This window comes from Drosophila novamexicana, unplaced genomic scaffold, assembly GCF_003285875.2.
Source record: "Drosophila novamexicana strain 15010-1031.04,08,12 unplaced genomic scaffold, DnovRS2.1 tig00000817-arrow-arrow-pilon, whole genome shotgun sequence".
Lineage (NCBI taxonomy): Eukaryota > Metazoa > Arthropoda > Insecta > Diptera > Drosophilidae > Drosophila > Drosophila novamexicana.
Window position 1 is genome coordinate 2,085,170 of NW_020824827.1, and position 21,774 is coordinate 2,106,943.

The 21,774-nt window shown below is 37.1% G+C and overlaps 1 protein-coding gene across 1 annotated transcript; it reads right to left on the bottom strand.

Moving 5' to 3' along the window:
• Positions 1-2,102: 2,102 nt before the first annotated feature.
• Positions 2,103-3,813, bottom strand: LOC115764206 (N-sulphoglucosamine sulphohydrolase). Its single transcript, XM_030707096.1, has one exon. It carries the CDS (start codon positions 3,811-3,813, stop codon positions 2,224-2,226), a length of 1,590 nt encoding a protein of 529 aa, XP_030562956.1. The 3' UTR covers positions 2,103-2,223.
• Positions 3,814-21,774: the final 17,961 nt, after the last annotated feature.

Genomic DNA, 21,774 nt, shown 5'->3' on the forward strand with positions numbered 1-21,774 from the left:
AATAAGCGGCAACTCAAAACCAGTCAAGTCAGTCGAAGCATAGCAAAAACGAATTACTAACCAAAAGCAAAAAAGAGTTTACTAACAATAAATGCTTAGAAGAATATATAATATAAATGTATCCAAAAGCAGAAGAGTCAAGCATCTAGATTGTTGAATACCAAGCGATATGCATGCATACACGAATGTATATAGGCAAACGTATACACAATTATATATATTTACTGATAATAAATTAGTTAATGAGCAAACAAAATTTAAATTTACAAAAGCGAAAATAAAACTCGCGACATTTGCCGAACATTTCCAGGCGGCGGCCCCCAATATAGACAATTTGGCTCAGACCGCGACGGCGAATGTTTTATTGATGCATTCATGATGGAAAGAGTAAAACAATAATAATTGTAATTGTGCATTTGTGTGGTGGAATAAATAAATATATATATATAATAATATATACATACCTACATACAAATAATACAACAAATTATATATAATAATTACGCTAAAAACTGAAGCCCTAATTTATGCAAAAACAAAAATTGAATACATTTAATTTTCAATGTGTCTTTCGTTCAAAATCATAAAAAAAAAAAACAAAAAAAAACAGAGAAAAACTCAATTTGCATTTTGTTATTTGCATGTTTACCCCAAAGCAAGCTGCCCTCAATCCCCCGCCCCTTTTCCCCTTAGTCATCCGCTTTGGCCTTGGCCCAGGCCCAGTTCCGAGGTCTTTATGTGCATGTTGCGTAACATTGACTCGGATGCTGCACGGGAACGGGACGACGACGGCGCCAACTAACTAAGAAGCAAGGCATTGAAATTTTCGATTTTCCACAAACACAATGGGTCAGACATTGCGCCCAAATCCGAGCTACCCCCCAGTCGGAATGGCATTGAAACGTGACGCAACACCCCCTGCGCACAACATCATCCGTTGAGGTCATGCCACCATAGCCGGGGAAACCTTTTATGTGTGGGCAAATTCATCTTGAATGGGATGCGAACTTGAATGTTGACTGGCCCAAAGATAGAACCATTTCTAAATATAGTTGCGAAATTGAGATTGCGAAAGCTTATCATTTTGTAAGTTTCTCTATTATGAAATAGGCAAAAGAAATTATATGTGTATTAAATTTGTGAAACTGTGTAATTTAATTATGTTTAAAGACGCATTTTATAGAGATTTAACTTAAAAAAGAAGCAGAAACTTTTAAAACTTTTGCTTTTTTAATGCTACTTTAGGATTCTGCTTAAAATATTTTTCAGCAATTAATCTCTGATGTTCAAAATTATCATCATTAAAGTTTTTATAGATCCTTAGTTCCAGGTTATATATGTAGGAAATGAATGAATCGGATAACTATATCATAAGCTGCTTTAGGAACATTCGCTCAAAAATTATGTTCCTTTATGAAATCAAAATATCTTGACCAAGTTCTTTATTTATTATTTTTAATATTTTTCTTAAACTGAATCCTATCAATATCGGAGCACTACGTCTTGAAGCTACCATAAAATGATATTTTTTTGGTTTTTTCAAGAGATCCTAAACAAACTTCTAAGTTCTTCTAGTTCTACCATGAGTAAATGCTTTCAATATCGAAAGGATCTTCCTATATATCCAATAGCTCTTTTAGGCAAATCGTTCAAACATATCTTTTCATGGAAACATTGTTTATCAAGTTATCTTCAGTAAACTTTACAATATCAAGCTACAAAATTCTTCTAATATATCTGCAAAATATTTAATCTTCGACATGTTGAAGAATGACTTTGTTTTATTTATTAATAAATGCAGAATAATCATTTTTTAAGTTTTTCCAACGTAAAAATATATAATTCTTAGAATTTTTTTAGATACATATCTATCTTGGTTTCAGAAGATTCTAATGTCGTCCTAACAACAGTTTATAATATTCCTGTTTTTACCGAATTCATTTGATATAAGTTTAGGGTTCTCTTGAGATTGCAAAAAAATGTACCTGCCAATAATATCAGAATTATCAGAACAATATAGCTTGTCATTGGCCCCGTCGATCCAGTCCGCGAATGACTAATAAATGTAAAACAATTTGATATTTGATATAGGCATGTGGCGTTGGGCTTATCAGCACCAAAAGTTTATTTTTAGTTCAAATGAGATAAGACAAAATACAAAAGTGAGCATGTACTTGGAACATTCATAAAATACTTGATCGTATCGAATACCCCTAATCTCAGCTAGACTACAAGATATTCCTCGTACTGCGTGAGCAGCTTACGTTGGGGCCTTTGCAGCGCCTCGTGACCGAGGGTCAAGCACACGGGGTCCTGCTTGAAAACGCCCTGATCCTGCAGCACAGCGTGCGGGGCACAGCGCCAGGGATCCTCGGTCTCCGCCTGCCACTTGAAGAGCTTCTGGCGCAACTGCTTCAAGGTGGCGTTATACTTGGGCTTGTCCACCAGATTGATGCGCTCCAAGGTGTCCGCCTTGATGTCGTACAGCTCCCATTCGGGCCGCTGGTAATACTGCCGGAGCGTGCGGTACCAGGGCAACGGCTGCTTTCGGATGGTTGCATTGAGTATCTGCTGGAATGTGGGCGATGTGTAGAAATCCTGATCGATCGGGAAATCGGCCCAGTAGTTGAGATTGTGGATGAGCTTGTAGCGTCGGTTGCGCACCATGCGCATGGGATAGGCCATGGTCACCTCGTGGTAGCTCTGACTGCCGAAGATCGCGTCGCTCTCCACTGGCTCCGGTTCCTTGTGCAGCACGGGCAACAGCGACTGGCCGCTGAAGCGTGTCCCATTTGGCGGCGGCAGCTGGAAGGCATCCAAGACACTGGGATATATGTCCAGGAGACTGGCCATGGCGGCGCTTGTCTCACGACGTCGAGCGTCCGGCTGCGGCGAGCTGAGAATCAGCGGCGCGCGAATGCCATGCTCGTAAAGATTAGTGCGTCCGCCCGGGAAAGGTGGCCCATTATCCGAGGTGTAGATTACAAGAGTTTCCTCCGCCAATCCCGCTGCCTGCAGCTCGTGCAGCAACAATCCCACGCCCTGATCCAAACGCGAGATGGTCATGTACTGCGCGGCCAGCTCCTGTCGCACCACATCCGTGTCGGGCAGCCAGGCGGGCACCTCCAAATTGCGCCAGTCATAGTAGATGGGCTTCCAGTCGGGTATCGTGCCCATGCCCTCCTCCCCGCTGCCCCAGCGCTCGCAGAACTCGCCGTACTGCGGCGTAATGTGTCCACAGCGATGCGGATCATGGAAGCCGATCAACAAAAAGAAGGGTCTCGCTTCGCTCTTGGCCCGTGCCAGAAACTTTCGCGCATATTCCTTGATTTTGGTTATGTTGCGTCCGATCTGGTTGATCGAATGCTGCTCCTCCGTCTGCTCAAAGTCAAAGCGAAAGTTGGAGCCGGCGCCCACATGCTTCTTGCCAATAATGCCGCTCAAGATGCGTCCCTCGCTCTGAGCCCGCAGCACATTCGGCAACGAACTCACCTCGGGCAGCACATTAAAGTTGTGCACGCCCTGATGCAGCCCGTACATGCCGCTGGCATGGCTCGCCTGCCCGGTGAGCAGCTGGGCGCGACTCGGACTGCAGCTGCTCACCGAGCTAAACGCGTTGTTGAACAGCAATCCGTTGCGTGCCAACGCATCCAAATTCGGCGTCTGGCAGTACTTGTTCAGATAGGCGCCCATCTCGAAGCCGGCGTCGTCGGCGACGAGAAGCAGCACATTTTGTGGCACATTTGTGGAACAATAGCCGCCGCCCAGGAGCACACATCCCAGCACGATTCCAAGTAAATTCCGCAATTGCATATTTCGAGTAATTTGCATAGAAACAGAGCCCAGTCTAGTCAATCCGTCGACTCACTCTGCCTGAGTCCAACTGATCCGCAGACATTTCAAGTATCTGCAGCTCGAGACGTACTCACAATTTCTCTGCGCTCTCATTCAATTCCAGTTCCAGTTCCAATTCCAGTTTCAATCTCTTTTTACCAGCAACAGCTCAGCGTGTGCTCTCCTCTCTTGCACAATAGCCATGCCACACACAAACACACACATAGATACATCACACATCAATTTAGATACAGATACAAACATATGTATCTACGTAAATTCGTTTTTGTATAATTGTACATTCACTTTGACCGGCTTTTATTTGGGCCGACTTTTTCACATAACTGAAGGGAACTCTAACTCTATGACATGCCCTTCTGTGAGACCATAAAAATAAGATCTATAATTTTTACTATATTTTCCAATCCATTTTTATACCCAGTACACATTGAAAGTGGGTAGAATAATTACAGGAGGAAGTTGTTCGACCCGATCTTTTTGATCAGATCGATAAACTGTGTCTCTCCAGCAAAGTCCGGAAACTACAAGTCTCGAAATATTAAATAAATATTCTCATATAGTTTATAATTTTCGTTCCATACCTTCTCCTCTTGCCAACACACATAAACCCCATGCAACTATTTATATTATATAATTTACATATTATCGCTAGATAGATTGTAAATAAAAATGGAAATTGAAAAATGAAGGTATTTTTCTGTTTTCATAATTTCGATACAAATCGATTTGGAGACATGCTTTTTTAATCATATATCCAAAATTATTAGAGCCAAATATTTGTTATGTCTTCAAGTTTCTGGAAACTCGCTCGTTATATTGTTCCTAACCCAACCATATAATATAGCAGTCTGATCCGACCTGTTTCTGCAACCTAGGCATAGTTTCAAGACGATAGCATAAATACTGAGATGTTACCAAGTTGTCTTCGCATAACTTCTCAAAATAAAAATAATAAAGACGAGCGCAGCCCTGGAAATAATGCCCACTCGGTAGTAAAAGTTCTTCACTTGAATGTACGTGCGACAAGATAAGACAAGCTTGATGTTAATAACCCCATACCTGTTTTTTGCCAAACAACTTTTTAACGATAAAAATTTATATGGCTGCAAGTTAAAACATATGTATTGTTTTTTTTTTCAACTGATAATAAATCAAATTTAATAAGTTAATTACCTATCTTAATCATAATGATAAGGAAAGGTATGGCAATTGGTAAAATATACATCAATGCAAAAATTCTGTGTGATTTATTATATATTATATTAAGTTAAGTGGTAAGTTTCTTGCTTCTGATTTTTTGATATCACTTTTTCAGTCATTTCAATCCTGTGGAAAATTCAAATTTTTTCGCTCTGAATGTTAATTTAACATAATTTAGGAATTAACATATGTAATTTACATATCTACATACATATGTGTGTATTGTTAATCAAGCCGCCCGTTAACAGACGTCAACCACGGCGAATTCGGCAACGTTGGCGATCACACATTGCCAATACACGGACAACACTATGGCCATTCCTCTCGCACTTACAGCAGCCAGGCAAAGGCCCCGCTTGAGTGGAAAAATGCCAGACATGAATCTACGGCATCATTGCCAGGCCCCGCTCAGTGTACTACGAAGCGGGGCCTGTCAAGATGCTAAACAGGACACAACAATCTGTAATTTAAGATCCTATTATTACACAGTAAGAATAATTGTGGCACAGTGAACAATAGAAGAGTACATTTCAAAGGACATTTAAGGACTCCCTAAAAACATCTCCAAATCATCAAAAAAGGTTTGATTTTCGAACCGATTTTGATAAAAATCGTGATGTAACCCCTTGCCATTTTGGTCGATTTGGGTCAAAATTTAGATTTTCTATTTTTTGATGCCAGTCGATAGTACTGATCCTTACGAGTCCAACATGGTATAAAATTTGAAAATCGGACACTATTTGGCCGAGATATTCAAAAAAATCATCAAAAAAGGTTTGATTTTTATCAAAATCGTGATGTAACCCCTTGCCATTTTGGTCGATTTGGGTCAAAATTTAGATTTTCTATTTTTTGATGCCAGTCGATAGTACTGATCCTTACGAGTCCAACATGGTATAAAATTTGAAAATCGGACACTATTTGGCCGAGATATTCAAAAAAATCATCAAAAAAGGTTTGATTTTTATCAAAATCGTGATGTAACCCCTTGCCATTTTGGTCGATTTGGGTCAAAATTTAGATTTTCTATTTTTTGATGCCAGTCGATAGTACTGATCCTTACGAGTCCAACATGGTATAAAATTTGAAAATCGGACACTATTTGGCCGAGATATTCAAAAAAATCATCAAAAAAGGTTTGATTTTCGAACCGGACCCGATTTTGATAAAAATGGTGATGTAACCCCTTGCCATTTTGGTCGATTTGGGTCAAAATTTAGATTTTCTATTTTTTGATGCCAGTCGATAGTACTGATCCTTACGAGTCCAAAATTGGAGTTATGTCGTTTTCAAACGTCATATCTTCCGCGGATATATGTCGTTTTTAGAGCGCGGAGATATATCGTTTTTAGAGCGGCGGAGTTATGTCGCTTCAAAACGACATAATCTCGCCATGATCAGCGGCGGTGTTATGTCGTTTTCAAACGTCATAATTTCGCCAGAAAGCATACAAATTCAAAGAGGTATAATATTTGAAAATCAGACTTTATTTGCCCGAGATATTCAAAAAAAATCATCAAAAAAGGTTTGATTTTCGAACCGAACCCGATTTTGATAAAAATCGTGATGTAACCCCTTGCCATTTTGGTCGATTTGGGTCAAAATTTAGATTTTCTATTTTTTGATGCCAGTCGATAGTACTGATCCTTACGAGTCCAAAATGGTATAAAATTTGAAAATCGGACACTATTTGGCCGAGATATTCAAAAAAATCATCAAAAAAGGTTTGATTTTCGAACCGGACCCGATTTTGATAAAAATCGTGATGTAACCCCTTGCCATTTTGGTCGATTTGGGTCAAAATTTATATTTTCTATTTTTTGATGCCAGTCGATAGTACTGATCCTTACGAGTCCAAAATTGGAGTTATGTCGTTTTCAAACGTCATATCTTCCGCGGATATATGTCGTTTTTAGAGCGCGGAGATGTATCGTTTTTAGAGCGGCGGAGTTATGTCGCTTCAAAACGACATAATCTCGCCATGATCAGCGGCGGAGTTATGTCGTTTTTAAACGTCATAATTTCGCCAGAAAGCATACAAATTCAAAAAGGTATAATATTTGAAAATCAGACTTTATTTGCCCGAGATATTCAAAAAAAATCATCAAAAAAGGTTTGATTTTCGAACCGAACCCGATTTTGATAAAAATCGTGATGTAACCCCTTGCCATTTTGGTCGATTTGGGTCAAAATTTAGATTTTCTATTTTTTGATGCCAGTCGATAGTACTGATCCTTACGAGTCCAAAATGGTATAAAATTTGAAAATCGGACACTATTTGGCCGAGATATTAAAAAAAAATCATCAATAAAGGTTGTATTTTCAAACCGAACCCGATTTTGATAAAAATCGTGATGTAACCCCTTGCCATTTTGGTCGATTTGGGTCAAAATTTATATTTTCTATTTTTTGATGCCAGTCGATAGTACTGATCCTTACGAGTCCAAAATGGTATCAAATTTGAAAATCGGACACTATTTGGCCGAGATATTCAAAAAAATCATCAATAAAGGTTGTATTTTCAAACCGAACCCGATTTTGATAAAAATCGTGATGTAACCCCTTGCCATTTTGGTCGATTTGGGTCAAAATTTATATTTTCTATTTTTTGATGCCAGTCGATAGTACTGATCCTTACGAGTCCAAAATTGGAGTTATGTCGTTTTCAAACGTCATATCTTCCGCGGATATATGTCGTTTTTAGAGCGCGGAGATATATCGTTTTTAGAGCGGCGGAGTTATGTCGCTTCAAAACGACATAATCTCGCCATGATCAGCGGCGGAGTTATGTCGTTTTCAAACGTCATACTTTCGCCAGAAAGCATACAAATTCAAAAAGGTATAATATTTGAAAATCAGACTTTATTTGCCCGAGATATTCAAAAAAAATCATCAAAAAAGGTTTGATTTTCGAACCGAACCCGATTTTGATAAAAATCGTGATGTAACCCCTTGCCATTTTGGTCGATTTGGGTCAAAATTTAGATTTTCTATTTTTTGATGCCAGTCGATAGTACTGATCCTTACGAGTCCAAAATGGTATAAAATTTGAAAATCGGACACTATTTGGCCGAGATATTCAAATCATCAAAAAAGGTTTGATTTTCATACCGAACCCGATTTTGATAAAAATCGTGATGTAACCCCTTGCCATTTTGGTCGATTTGGGTCAAAATTTAGATTTTCTATTTTTTGATGCCAGTCGATAGTACTGATCCTTACGAGTCCAACATGGTATAAAATTTGAAAATCGGACACTATTTGGCCGAGATATTCCAAAAAAAATCATCAAAAAAGGTTGGATTTTCGAACCGGACCCGATTTTGATAAAAATCGTGATGTAACCCCTTGCCATTTTGGTCGATTTGGGTCAAAATTTAGATTTTTTTTTCGATGCCAGTCGATAGTACTGATCCTTACGAGTCCAAAATTGGAGTTATGTTTTTCGTTTTCAAACGTCATATCTTCCGCGGATATATGTCGTTTTTAGAGCGCGGAGATATATCGTTTTTAGAGCGGCGGAGTTATGTCGCTTCAAAACGACATAATCTCGCCATGATCAGCGGCGGAGTTATGTCGTTTTCAAACGTCAAAATTTCGCCAGAAAGCATACAAATTCAAAAAGGTATAATATTTGAAAATCAGACTTTATTTGCCCGAGATATTCAAAAAAAATCATCAAAAAAGGTTTGATTTTCGAACCGAACCCGATTTTGATAAAAATCGTGATGTAACCCCTTGCCATTTTGGTCGATTTGGGTCAAAATTTAGATTTTCTATTTTTTGATGCCAGTCAATAGTACTGATGTAACCCCTTGCCATTTTGGTCGATTTGGGTCAAAATTTGGATTTTCTATTTTTTGATGCCAGTCGATAGTACTGATCCTTACGAGTCCAAAATTGGAGTTATGTCGTTTTCAAACGTCATATCTTCCGCGGATATATGTCGTTTTTAGAGCGCGGAGATATATCGTTTTTAGAGCGGCGGAGTTATGTCGCTTCAAAACGACATAATCTCGCCATGATCAGCGGCGGAGTTATGTCGTTTTCAAACGTCATAATTTCGCCAAAAAGCATACAAATTCAAAGAGGTATAATATTTGAAAATCAGACTTTATTTGTCCGAGATATTCAAAAAAAAATCATCAAAAAAGGTTTGATTTTCGAACCGAACCCGATTTTGATAAGAATCGTGATGTAACCCCTTGCCATTTTGGTCGATTTGGGTCAAAATTTAGATTTTCTATTTTTTGATGCCAGTCAATAGTACTGATGTAACCCCTTGCCATTTTGGTCGATTTGGGTCAAAATTTAGATTTTCTATTTTTTGATGCCAGTCGATAGTACTGATCCTTACGAGTCCAAAATGGTATAAAATTTGAAAATCAGACTTTATTTGTCCGAGATATTCAAAAAAAAATCATCAAAAAAGGTTTGATTTTCGAACCGAACCCGATTTTGATAAGAATCGTGATGTAACCCCTTGCCATTTTGGTCGATTTGGGTCAAAATTTAGATTTTCTATTTTTTGATGCCAGTCGATAGTACTGATCCTTACGAGTCCAAAATGGTATAAAATTTGAAAATCGGACACTATTTGGCCGAGATATTCAAAAAAATCATCAAAAAAGGTTTGATTTTCGAACCGGACCCGATTTTGATAAAAATCGTGATGTAACCCCTTGCCATTTTGGTCGATTTGGGTCAAAATTTATATTTTCTATTTTTTGATGCCAGTCGATAGTACTGATCCTTACGAGTCCAAAATTGGAGTTATGTCGTTTTCAAACGTCATATCTTCCGCGGATATATGTCGTTTTTAGAGCGCGGAGATATATCGTTTTTAGAGCGGCGGAGTTATGTCGCTTCAAAACGACATAATCTCGCCATGATCAGCGGCGGAGTTATGTCGTTTTCAAACGTCAAAATTTCGCCAGAAAGCACACAAATTCAAAAAGGTATAATATTTGAAAATCAGACTTTATTTGCCCGAGATATTCAAAAAAAATCATCAAAAAAGGTTTGATTTTCGAACCGAACCCGATTTTGATAAAAATCGTGATGTAACCCCTTGCCATTTTGGTCGATTTGGGTCAAAATTTAGATTTTCTATTTTTTGATGCCAGTCGATAGTACTGATCCTTACGAGTCCAAAATGGTATAAAATTTGAAAATCGGACACTATTTGGCCGAGATATTCAAAAAAATCATCAAAAAAGGTTTGATTTTCGAACCGGACCCGATTTTGATAAAAATCGTGATGTAACCCCTTGCCATTTTGGTCGATTTGGGTCAAAATTTAGATTTTCTATTTTTTGATGCCAGTCGATAGTACTGATCCTTACGAGTCCAACATGGTATAAAATTTGAAAATCGGACACTATTTGGCCGAGATATTCAAAAAAATCATCAAAAAAGGTTTGATTTTCGAACCGGACCCGATTTTGATAAAAATCGTGATGTAACCCCTTGCCATTTTGGTCGATTTGGGTCAAAATTTAGATTTTCTATTTTTTGATGCCAGTCGATAGTACTGATCCTTACGAGTCCAAAATTGGAGTTATGTCGTTTTCAAACGTCATATCTTCCGCGGATATATGTCGTTTTTAGAGCGCGGAGATATATCGTTTTTAGAGCGGCGGAGCTATGTCGCTTCAAAACGACATAATCTCGCCATGATCAGCGGCGGAGTTATGTCGTTTTCAAACGTCATAATTTCGCCAGAAAGCATACAAATTCAAAAAGGTATAATATTTGAAAATCAGACTTTATTTGCCCGAGATATTCAAAAAAAATCATCAAAAAAGGTTTGATTTTCGAACCGAACCCGATTTTGATAAAAATCGTGATGTAACCCCTTGCCATTTTGGTCGATTTGGGTCAAAATTTAGATTTTCTATTTTTTGATGCCAGTCAATAGTACTGATGTAACCCCTTGCCATTTTGGTCGATTTGGGTCAAAATTTGGATTTTCTATTTTTTGATGCCAGTCGATAGTACTGATCCTTACGAGTCCAAAATTGGAGTTATGTCGTTTTCAAACGTCATATCTTCCGCGGATATATGTCGTTTTTAGAGCGCGGAGATATATCGTTTTTAGAGCGGCGGAGTTATGTCGCTTCAAAACGACATAATCTCGCCATGATCAGCGGCGGAGTTATGTCGTTTTCAAACGTCATAATTTCGCCAAAAAGCATACAAATTCAAAGAGGTATAATATTTGAAAATCAGACTTTATTTGTCCGAGATATTCAAAAAAAAATCATCAAAAAAGGTTTGATTTTCGAACCGAACCCGATTTTGATAAGAATCGTGATGTAACCCCTTGCCATTTTGGTCGATTTGGGTCAAAATTTAGATTTTCTATTTTTTGATGCCAGTCAATAGTACTGATGTAACCCCTTGCCATTTTGGTCGATTTGGGTCAAAATTTAGATTTTCTATTTTTTGATGCCAGTCGATAGTACTGATCCTTACGAGTCCAAAATGGTATAAAATTTGAAAATCAGACTTTATTTGTCCGAGATATTCAAAAAAAAATCATCAAAAAAGGTTTGATTTTCGAACCGAACCCGATTTTGATAAGAATCGTGATGTAACCCCTTGCCATTTTGGTCGATTTGGGTCAAAATTTAGATTTTCTATTTTTTGATGCCAGTCGATAGTACTGATCCTTACGAGTCCAAAATGGTATAAAATTTGAAAATCGGACACTATTTGGCCGAGATATTCAAAAAAATCATCAAAAAAGGTTTGATTTTCGAACCGGACCCGATTTTGATAAAAATCGTGATGTAACCCCTTGCCATTTTGGTCGATTTGGGTCAAAATTTATATTTTCTATTTTTTGATGCCAGTCGATAGTACTGATCCTTACGAGTCCAAAATTGGAGTTATGTCGTTTTCAAACGTCATATCTTCCGCGGATATATGTCGTTTTTAGAGCGCGGAGATATATCGTTTTTAGAGCGGCGGAGTTATGTCGCTTCAAAACGACATAATCTCGCCATGATCAGCGGCGGAGTTATGTCGTTTTCAAACGTCAAAATTTCGCCAGAAAGCACACAAATTCAAAAAGGTATAATATTTGAAAATCAGACTTTATTTGCCCGAGATATTCAAAAAAAATCATCAAAAAAGGTTTGATTTTCGAACCGAACCCGATTTTGATAAAAATCGTGATGTAACCCCTTGCCATTTTGGTCGATTTGGGTCAAAATTTAGATTTTCTATTTTTTGATGCCAGTCGATAGTACTGATCCTTACGAGTCCAAAATGGTATAAAATTTGAAAATCGGACACTATTTGGCCGAGATATTCAAAAAAATCATCAAAAAAGGTTTGATTTTCGAACCGGACCCGATTTTGATAAAAATCGTGATGTAACCCCTTGCCATTTTGGTCGATTTGGGTCAAAATTTAGATTTTCTATTTTTTGATGCCAGTCGATAGTACTGATCCTTACGAGTCCAACATGGTATAAAATTTGAAAATCGGACACTATTTGGCCGAGATATTCAAAAAAATCATCAAAAAAGGTTTGATTTTCGAACCGGACCCGATTTTGATAAAAATCGTGATGTAACCCCTTGCCATTTTGGTCGATTTGGGTCAAAATTTAGATTTTCTATTTTTTGATGCCAGTCGATAGTACTGATCCTTACGAGTCCAAAATTGGAGTTATGTCGTTTTCAAACGTCATATCTTCCGCGGATATATGTCGTTTTTAGAGCGCGGAGATATATCGTTTTTAGAGCGGCGGAGCTATGTCGCTTCAAAACGACATAATCTCGCCATGATCAGCGGCGGAGTTATGTCGTTTTCAAACGTCATAATTTCGCCAGAAAGCATACAAATTCAAAAAGGTATAATATTTGAAAATCAGACTTTATTTGCCCGAGATATTCAAAAAAAATTATCAAAAAAGGTTTGATTTTCGAACCGAACCCGATTTTGATAAAAATCGTGATGTAACCCCTTGCCATTTTGGTCGATTTGGGTCAAAATTTAGATTTTCTATTTTTTGATGCCAGTCGATAGTACTGATCCTTACGAGTCCAAAATGGTATAAAATTTGAAAATCGGACACTATTTGGCCGAGATATTCAAAAAAATCATCAATAAAGGTTGTATTTTCAAACCGAACCCGATTTTGATAAAAATCGTGATGTAACCCCTTGCCATTTTGGTCGATTTGGGTCAAAATTTAGATTTTCTATTTTTTGATGCCAGTCGATAGTACTGATCCTTACGAGTCCAACATGGTATAAAATTTGAAAATCGGACACTATTTGGCCGAGATATTCAAAAAAATCATCAAAAAAGGTTTGATTTTCGAACCGGACCCGATTTTGATAAAAATCGTGATGTAACCCCTTGCCATTTTGGTCGATTTGGGTCAAAATTTAGATTTTCTATTTTTTGATGCCAGTCGATAGTACTGATCCGTACGAGTCCAAAATGGTATAAAATTTGAAAATCGGACACTATTTCGCCGAGATATTCAAAAAAATCATCAAAAAAGGTTTGATTTTCGAACCGGACCCGATTTTGATAAAAATCGTGATGTAACCCCTTGCCATTTTGGTCGATTTGGGTCAAAATTTATATTTTCTATTTTTTGATGCCAGTCGATAGTACTGATCCTTACGAGTCCAAAATTGGAGTTATGTCGTTTTCAAACGTCATATCTTCCGCGGATATATGTCGTTTTTAGAGCGCGGAGATATATCGTTTTTAGAGCGGCGGAGCTATGTCGCTTCAAAACGACATAATCTCGCCATGATCAGCGGCGGAGTTATGTCGTTTTCAAACGTCATAATTTCGCCAGAAAGCATACAAATTCAAAAAGGTATAATATTTGAAAATCAGACTTTATTTGCCCGAGATATTCAAAAAAAATTATCAAAAAAGGTTTGATTTTCGAACCGAACCCGATTTTGATAAAAATCGTGATGTAACCCCTTGCCATTTTGGTCGATTTGGGTCAAAATTTAGATTTTCTATTTTTTGATGCCAGTCGATAGTACTGATCCTTACGAGTCCAAAATGGTATAAAATTTGAAAATCGGACACTATTTGGCCGAGATATTCAAAAAAATCATCAAAAAAGGTTTGATTTTCGAACCGGACCCGATTTTGATAAAAATCGTGATGTAACCCCTTGCCATTTTGGTCGATTTGGGTCAAAATTTAGATTTTCTATTTTTTGATGCCAGTCGATAGTACTGATCCGTACGAGTCCAAAATGGTATAAAATTTGAAAATCGGACACTATTTCGCCGAGATATTCAAAAAAATCATCAAAAAAGGTTTGATTTTCGAACCGGACCCGATTTTGATAAAAATCGTGATGTAACCCCTTGCCATTTTGGTCGATTTGGGTCAAAATTTATATTTTCTATTTTTTGATGCCAGTCGATAGTACTGATCCTTACGAGTCCAAAATTGGAGTTATGTCGTTTTCAAACGTCATATCTTCCGCGGATATATGTCGTTTTTAGAGCGCGGAGATATATCGTTTTTAGAGCGGCGGAGCTATGTCGCTTCAAAACGACATAATCTCGCCATGATCAGCGGCGGAGTTATGTCGTTTTCAAACGTCATAATTTCGCCAGAAAGCATACAAATTCAAAAAGGTATAATATTTGAAAATCAGACTTTATTTGCCCGAGATATTCAAAAAAAATTATCAAAAAAGGTTTGATTTTCGAACCGAACCCGATTTTGATAAAAATCGTGATGTAACCCCTTGCCATTTTGGTCGATTTGGGTCAAAATTTAGATTTTCTATTTTTTGATGCCAGTCGATAGTACTGATCCTTACGAGTCCAACATGGTATAAAATTTGAAAATCGGACACTATTTGGCCGAGATATTCAAAAAAATCATCAAAAAAGGTTTGATTTTCGAACCGGACCCGATTTTGATAAAAATCGTGATGTAACCCCTTGCCATTTTGGTCGATTTGGGTCAAAATTTATATTTTCTATTTTTTGATGCCAGTCGATAGTACTGATCCTTACGAGTCCAAAATTGGAGTTATGTCGTTTTCAAACGTCATATCTTCCGCGGATATATGTCGTTTTTAGAGCGCGGAGATATATCGTTTTTAGAGCGGCGGAGCTATGTCGCTTCAAAACGACATAATCTCGCCATGATCAGCGGCGGAGTTATGTCGTTTTCAAACGTCATAATTTCGCCAGAAAGCATACAAATTCAAAAAGGTATAATATTTGAAAATCAGACTTTATTTGCCCGAGATATTCAAAAAAATCATCAAAAAAGGTTTGATTTTCGAACCGGACCCGATTTTGATAAAAATCGTGATGTAACCCCTTGCCATTTTGGTCGATTTGGGTCAAAATTTAGATTTTCTATTTTTTGATGCCAGTCGATAGTACTGATCCTTACGAGTCCAAAATGGTATAAAATTTGAAAATCGGACACTATTTGGCCGAGATATTCAAAAAAATCATCAAAAAAGGTTTGATTTTCGAACCGGACCCGATTTTGATAAAAATCGTGATGTAACCCCTTGCCATTTTGGTCGATTTGGGTCAAAATTTAGATTTTCTATTTTTTGATGCCAGTCGATAGTACTGATCCTTACGAGTCCAAAATGGTATAAAATTTGAAAATCGGACACTATTTGGCCGAGATATTCAAAAAAATCATCAAAAAAGGTTTGATTTTCGAACCGGACCCGATTTTGATAAAAATCGTGATGTAACCCCTTGCCATTTTGGTCGATTTGGGTCAAAATTTAGATTTTCTATTTTTTGATGCCAGTCGATAGTACTGATCCTTACGAGTCCAACATGGTATAAAATTTGAAAATCGGACACTATTTGGCCGAGATATTCAAAAAAATCATCAAAAAAGGTTTGATTTTCGAACCGGACCCGATTTTGATAAAAATCGTGATGTAACCCCTTGCCATTTTGGTCGATTTGGGTCAAAATTTAGATTTTCTATTTTTTGATGCCAGTCGATAGTACTGATCCTTACGAGTCCAAAATTGGAGTTATGTCGTTTTCAAACGTCATATCTTCCGCGGATATATGTCGTTTTTAGAGCGCGGAGATATATCGTTTTTAGAGCGGCGGAGCTATGTCGCTTCAAAACGACATAATCTCGCCATGATCAGCGGCGGAGTTATGTCGTTTTCAAACGTCATAATTTCGCCAGAAAGCATACAAATTCAAAAAGGTATAATATTTGAAAATCAGACTTTATTTGCCCGAGATATTCAAAAAAAATTATCAAAAAAGGTTTGATTTTCGAACCGAACCCGATTTTGATAAAAATCGTGATGTAACCCCTTGCCATTTTGGTCGATTTGGGTCAAAATTTAGATTTTCTATTTTTTGATGCCAGTCGATAGTACTGATCCTTACGAGTCCAAAATGGTATAAAATTTGAAAATCGGACACTATTTGGCCGAGATATTCAAAAAAATCATCAATAAAGGTTGTATTTTCAAACCGAACCCGATTTTGATAAAAATCGTGATGTAACCCCTTGCCATTTTGGTCGATTTGGGTCAAAATTTAGATTTTCTATTTTTTGATGCCAGTCGATAGTACTGATCCTTACGAGTCCAACATGGTATAAAATTTGAAAATCGGACACTATTTGGCCGAGATATTCAAAAAAATCATCAAAAAAGGTTTGATTTTCGAACCGGACCCGATTTTGATAAAAATCGTGATGTAACCCCTTGCCATTTTGGTCGATTTGGGTCAAAATTTAGATTTTCTATTTTTTGATGCCAGTCGATAGTACTGATCCGTACGAGTCCAAAATGGTATAAAATTTGAAAATCGGACACTATTTCGCCGAGATATTCAAAAAAATCATCAAAAAAGGTTTGATTTTCGAACCGGACCCGATTTTGATAAAAATCGTGATGTAACCCCTTGCCATTTTGGTCGATTTGGGTCAAAATTTATATTTTCTATTTTTTGATGCCAGTCGATAGTACTGATCCTTACGAGTCCAAAATTGGAGTTATGTCGTTTTCAAACGTCATATCTTCCGCGGATATATGTCGTTTTTAGAGCGCGGAGATATATCGTTTTTAGAGCGGCGGAGCTATGTCGCTTCAAAACGACATAATCTCGCCATGATCAGCGGCGGAGTTATGTCGTTTTCAAACGTCATAATTTCGCCAGAAAGCATACAAATTCAAAAAGGTATAATATTTGAAAATCAGACTTTATTTGCCCGAGATATTCAAAAAAAATTATCAAAAAAGGTTTGATTTTCGAACCGAACCCGATTTTGATAAAAATCGTGATGTAACCCCTTGCCATTTTGGTCGATTTGGGTCAAAATTTAGATTTTCTATTTTTTGATGCCAGTCGATAGTACTGATCCTTACGAGTCCAACATGGTATAAAATTTGAAAATCGGACACTATTTGGCCGAGATATTCAAAAAAATCATCAAAAAAGGTTTGATTTTCGAACCGGACCCGATTTTGATAAAAATCGTGATGTAACCCCTTGCCATTTTGGTCGATTTGGGTCAAAATTTAGATTTTCTATTTTTTGATGCCAGTCGATAGTACTGATCCTTACGAGTCCAAAATGGTATAAAATTTGAAAATCGGACACTATTTGGCCGAGATATTCAAAAAAATCATCAAAAAAAGTTTGATTTTCGAACCGGACCCGATTTTGATAAAAATCGTGATGTAACCCCTTGCCATTTTGGTCGATTTGGGTCAAAATTTATATTTTCTATTTTTTGATGCCAGTCGATAGTACTGATCCTTACGAGTCCAAAATTGGAGTTATGTCGTTTTCAAACGTCATATCTTCCGCGGATATATGTCGTTTTTAGAGCGCGGAGATATATCGTTTTTAGAGCGGCGGAGTTATGTCGCTTCAAAACGACATAATCTCGCCATGATCAGCGGCGGAGTTATGTCGTTTTCAAACGTCAAAATTTCGCCAGAAAGCACACAAATTCAAAAAGGTATAATATTTGAAAATCAGACTTTATTTGCCCGAGATATTCAAAAAAAATCATCAAAAAAGGTTTGATTTTCGAACCGAACCCGATTTTGATAAAAATCGTGATGTAACCCCTTGCCATTTTGGTCGATTTGGGTCAAAATTTAGATTTTCTATTTTTTGATGCCAGTCGATAGTACTGATCCTTACGAGTCCAAAATGGTATAAAATTTGAAAATCGGACACTATTTGGCCGAGATATTCAAAAAAATCATCAAAAAAGGTTTGATTTTCGAACCGGACCCGATTTTGATAAAAATCGTGATGTAACCCCTTGCCATTTTGGTCGATTTGGGTCAAAATTTATATTTTCTATTTTTTGATGCCAGTCGATAGTACTGATCCTTACGAGTCCAAAATTGGAGTTATGTCGTTTTCAAACGTCATATCTTCCGCGGATATATGTCGTTTTTAGAGCGCGGAGATATATCGTTTTTAGAGCGGCGGAGCTATGTCGCTTCAAAACGACATAATCTCGCCATGATCAGCGGCGGAGTTATGTCGTTTTCAAACGTCATAATTTCGCCAGAAAGCATACAAATTCAAAAAGGTATAATATTTGAAAATCAGACTTTATTTGCCCGAGATATTCAAAAAAAATTATCAAAAAAGGTTTGATTTTCGAACCGAACCCGATTTTGATAAAAATCGTGATGTAACCCCTTGCCATTTTGGTCGATTTGGGTCAAAATTTAGATTTTCTATTTTTTAATGCCAGTCGATAGTACTGATCCTTACGAGTCCAACATGGTATAAAATTTGAAAATCGGACACTATTTGGCCGAGATATTCAAAAAAATCATCAAAAAAGGTTTGATTTTCGAACCGGACCCGATTTTGATAAAAATCGTGATGTAACCCCTTGCCATTTTGGTCGATTTGGGTCAAAATTTAGATTTTCTATTTTTTGATGCCAGTCGATAGTACTGATCCTTACGAGTCCAAAATGGTATAAAATTTGAAAATCGGACACTATTTGGCCGAGATATTCAAAAAAATCATCAAAAAAGGTTTGATTTTCGAACCGGACCCGATTTTGATAAAAATCGTGATGTAACCCCTTGCCATTTTGGTCGATTTGGGTCAAAATTTAGATTTTCTATTTTTTAATGCCAGTCGATAGTACTGATCCTTACGAGTCCAAAATGGTATAAAATTTGAAAATCGGACACTATTTGGCCGAGATATTCAAAAAAATCATCAAAAAAGGTTTGATTTTCGAACCGGACCCGATTTTGATAAAAATCGTGATGTAACCCCTTGCCATTTTGGTCGATTTGGGTCAAAATTTAGATTTTCTATTTTTTGATGCCAGTCGATAGTACTGATCCTTACGAGTCCAAAATGGTATAAAATTTGAAAATCGGACACTATTTGGCCGAGATATTCAAAAAAATCATCAAAAAAGGTTTGATTTTCGAACCGAACCCGATTTTGATAAAAATCGTGATGTAACCCCTTGCCATTTTGGTCGATTTGGGTCAAAATTTAGATTTTCTATTTTTTGATGCCAGTCGATAGTACTGATCCTTACGAGTCCAAAATGGTATAAAATTTGAAAATCGGACACTATTTGGCCGAGATATTCAAAAAAATCATCAAAAAAGGTTTGATTTTCGAACCGGACCCGATTTTGATAAAAATCGTGATGTAACCCCTTGCCATTTTGGTCGATTTGGGTCAAAATTTATATTTTCTATTTTTTGATGCCAGTCGATAGTACTGATCCTTACGAGTCCAAAATTGGAGTTATGTCGTTTTCAAACGTCATATCTTCCGCGGATATATGTCGTTTTTAGAGCGCGGAGATATATCGTTTTTAGAGCGGCGGAGTTATGTCGCTTCAAAACGACATAATCTCGCCATGATCAGCGGCGGAGTTATGTCGTTTTCAAACGTCAAAATTTCGCCAGAAAGCACACAAATTCAAAAAGGTATAATATTTGAAAATCAGACTTTATTTGCCCGAGATATTCAAAAAAAATCATCAAAAAAGGTTTGATTTTCGAACCGAACCCGATTTTGATAAAAATCGTGATGTAACCCCTTGCCATTTTGGTCGATTTGGGTCAAAATTTATATTTTCTATTTTTTGATGCCAGTCGATAGTACTGATCCTTACGAGTCCAAAATTGGAGTTATGTCGTTTTCAAACGTCATATCTTCCGCGGATATATGTCGTTTTTAGAGCGCGGAGATATATCGTTTTTAGAGCGGCGGAGCTATGTCGCTTCAAAACGACATAATCTCGCCATGATCAGCGGCGGAGTTATGTCGTTTTCAAACGTCATAATTTCGCCAGAAAGCATACAAATTCAAAAAGGTATAATATTTGAAAATCAGACTTTATTTGCCCGAGATATTCAAAAAAAATTATCAAAAAAGGTTTGATTTTCGAACCGAACCCGATTTTGATAAAAATCGTGATGTAACCCCTTGCCATTTTGGTCGATTTGGGTCAAAATTTAGATTTTCTATTTTTTAATGCCAGTCGATAGTACTGATCCTTACGAGTCCAACATGGTATAAAATTTGAAAATCGGACACTATTTGGCCGAGATATTCAAAAAAATCATCAAAAAAGGTTTGATTTTCGAACCGGACCCGATTTTGATAAAAATCGTGATGTAACCCCTTGCCATTTTGGTCGATTTGGGTCAAAATTTAGATTTTCTATTTTTTAATGCCAGTCGATAGTACTGATCCTTACGAGTCCAACATGGTATAAAATTTGAAAATCGGACACTATTTGGCCGAGATATTCAAAAAAATCATCAAAAAAGGTTTGATTTTCGAACCGGACCCGATTTTGATAAAAATCGTGATGTAACCCCTTGCCATTTTGGTCGATTTGGGTCAAAATTTAGATTTTCTATTTTTTGATGCCAGTCGATAGTACTGATCCTTACGAGTCCAAAATGGTATAAAATTTGAAAATCGGACACTATTTGGCCGAGATATTCAAAAAAATCATCAAAAAAGGTTTGATTTTCGAACCGGACCCGATTTTGATAAAAATCGTGATGTAACCCCTTGCCATTTTGGTCGATTTGAGTCAAAATTTATATTTTCTATTTTTTGATGCCAGTCGATAGTACTGATCCTTACGAGTCCAAAATTGGAGTTATGTCGTTTTCAAACGTCATATCTTCCGCGGATATATGTCGTTTTTAGAGCGCGGAGATATATCGTTTTTAGAGCGGCGGAGCTATGTCGCTTCAAAACGACATAATCTCGCCATGATCAGCGGCGGAGTTATGTCGTTTTCAAACGTCATAATTTCGCCAGAAAGCATACAAATTCAAAAAGGTATAATATTTGAAAATCAGACTTTATTTGCCCGAGATATTCAAAAAAAATCATCAAAAAAGGTTTGATTTTCGAACCGAACCCGATTTTGATAAAAATCGTGATGTAACCCCTTGCCATTTTGGTCGATTTGGGTCAAAATTTAGATTTTCTATTTTTTGATGCCAGTCGATAGTACTGATCCTTACGAGTCCAAAATGGTATAAAATTTGAAAATCGGACACTATTTGGCCGAGATATTCAAATCATCAAAAAAGGTTTGATTTTCATACCGAACCCGATTTTGATAAAAATCGTGATGTAACCCCTTGCCATTTTGGTCGATTTGGGTCAAAATTTAGATTTTCTATTTTTGATGCCAGTCGATAGTACTGATCCTTACGAGTCC

Coding starts and splice junctions, on each gene's coding strand:
- LOC115764206 (XM_030707096.1), bottom strand. CDS start 3,813: ATGCAATTGCGGAATTTACTTGGAATCGTGCTGGGATGTGTGCTCCTG.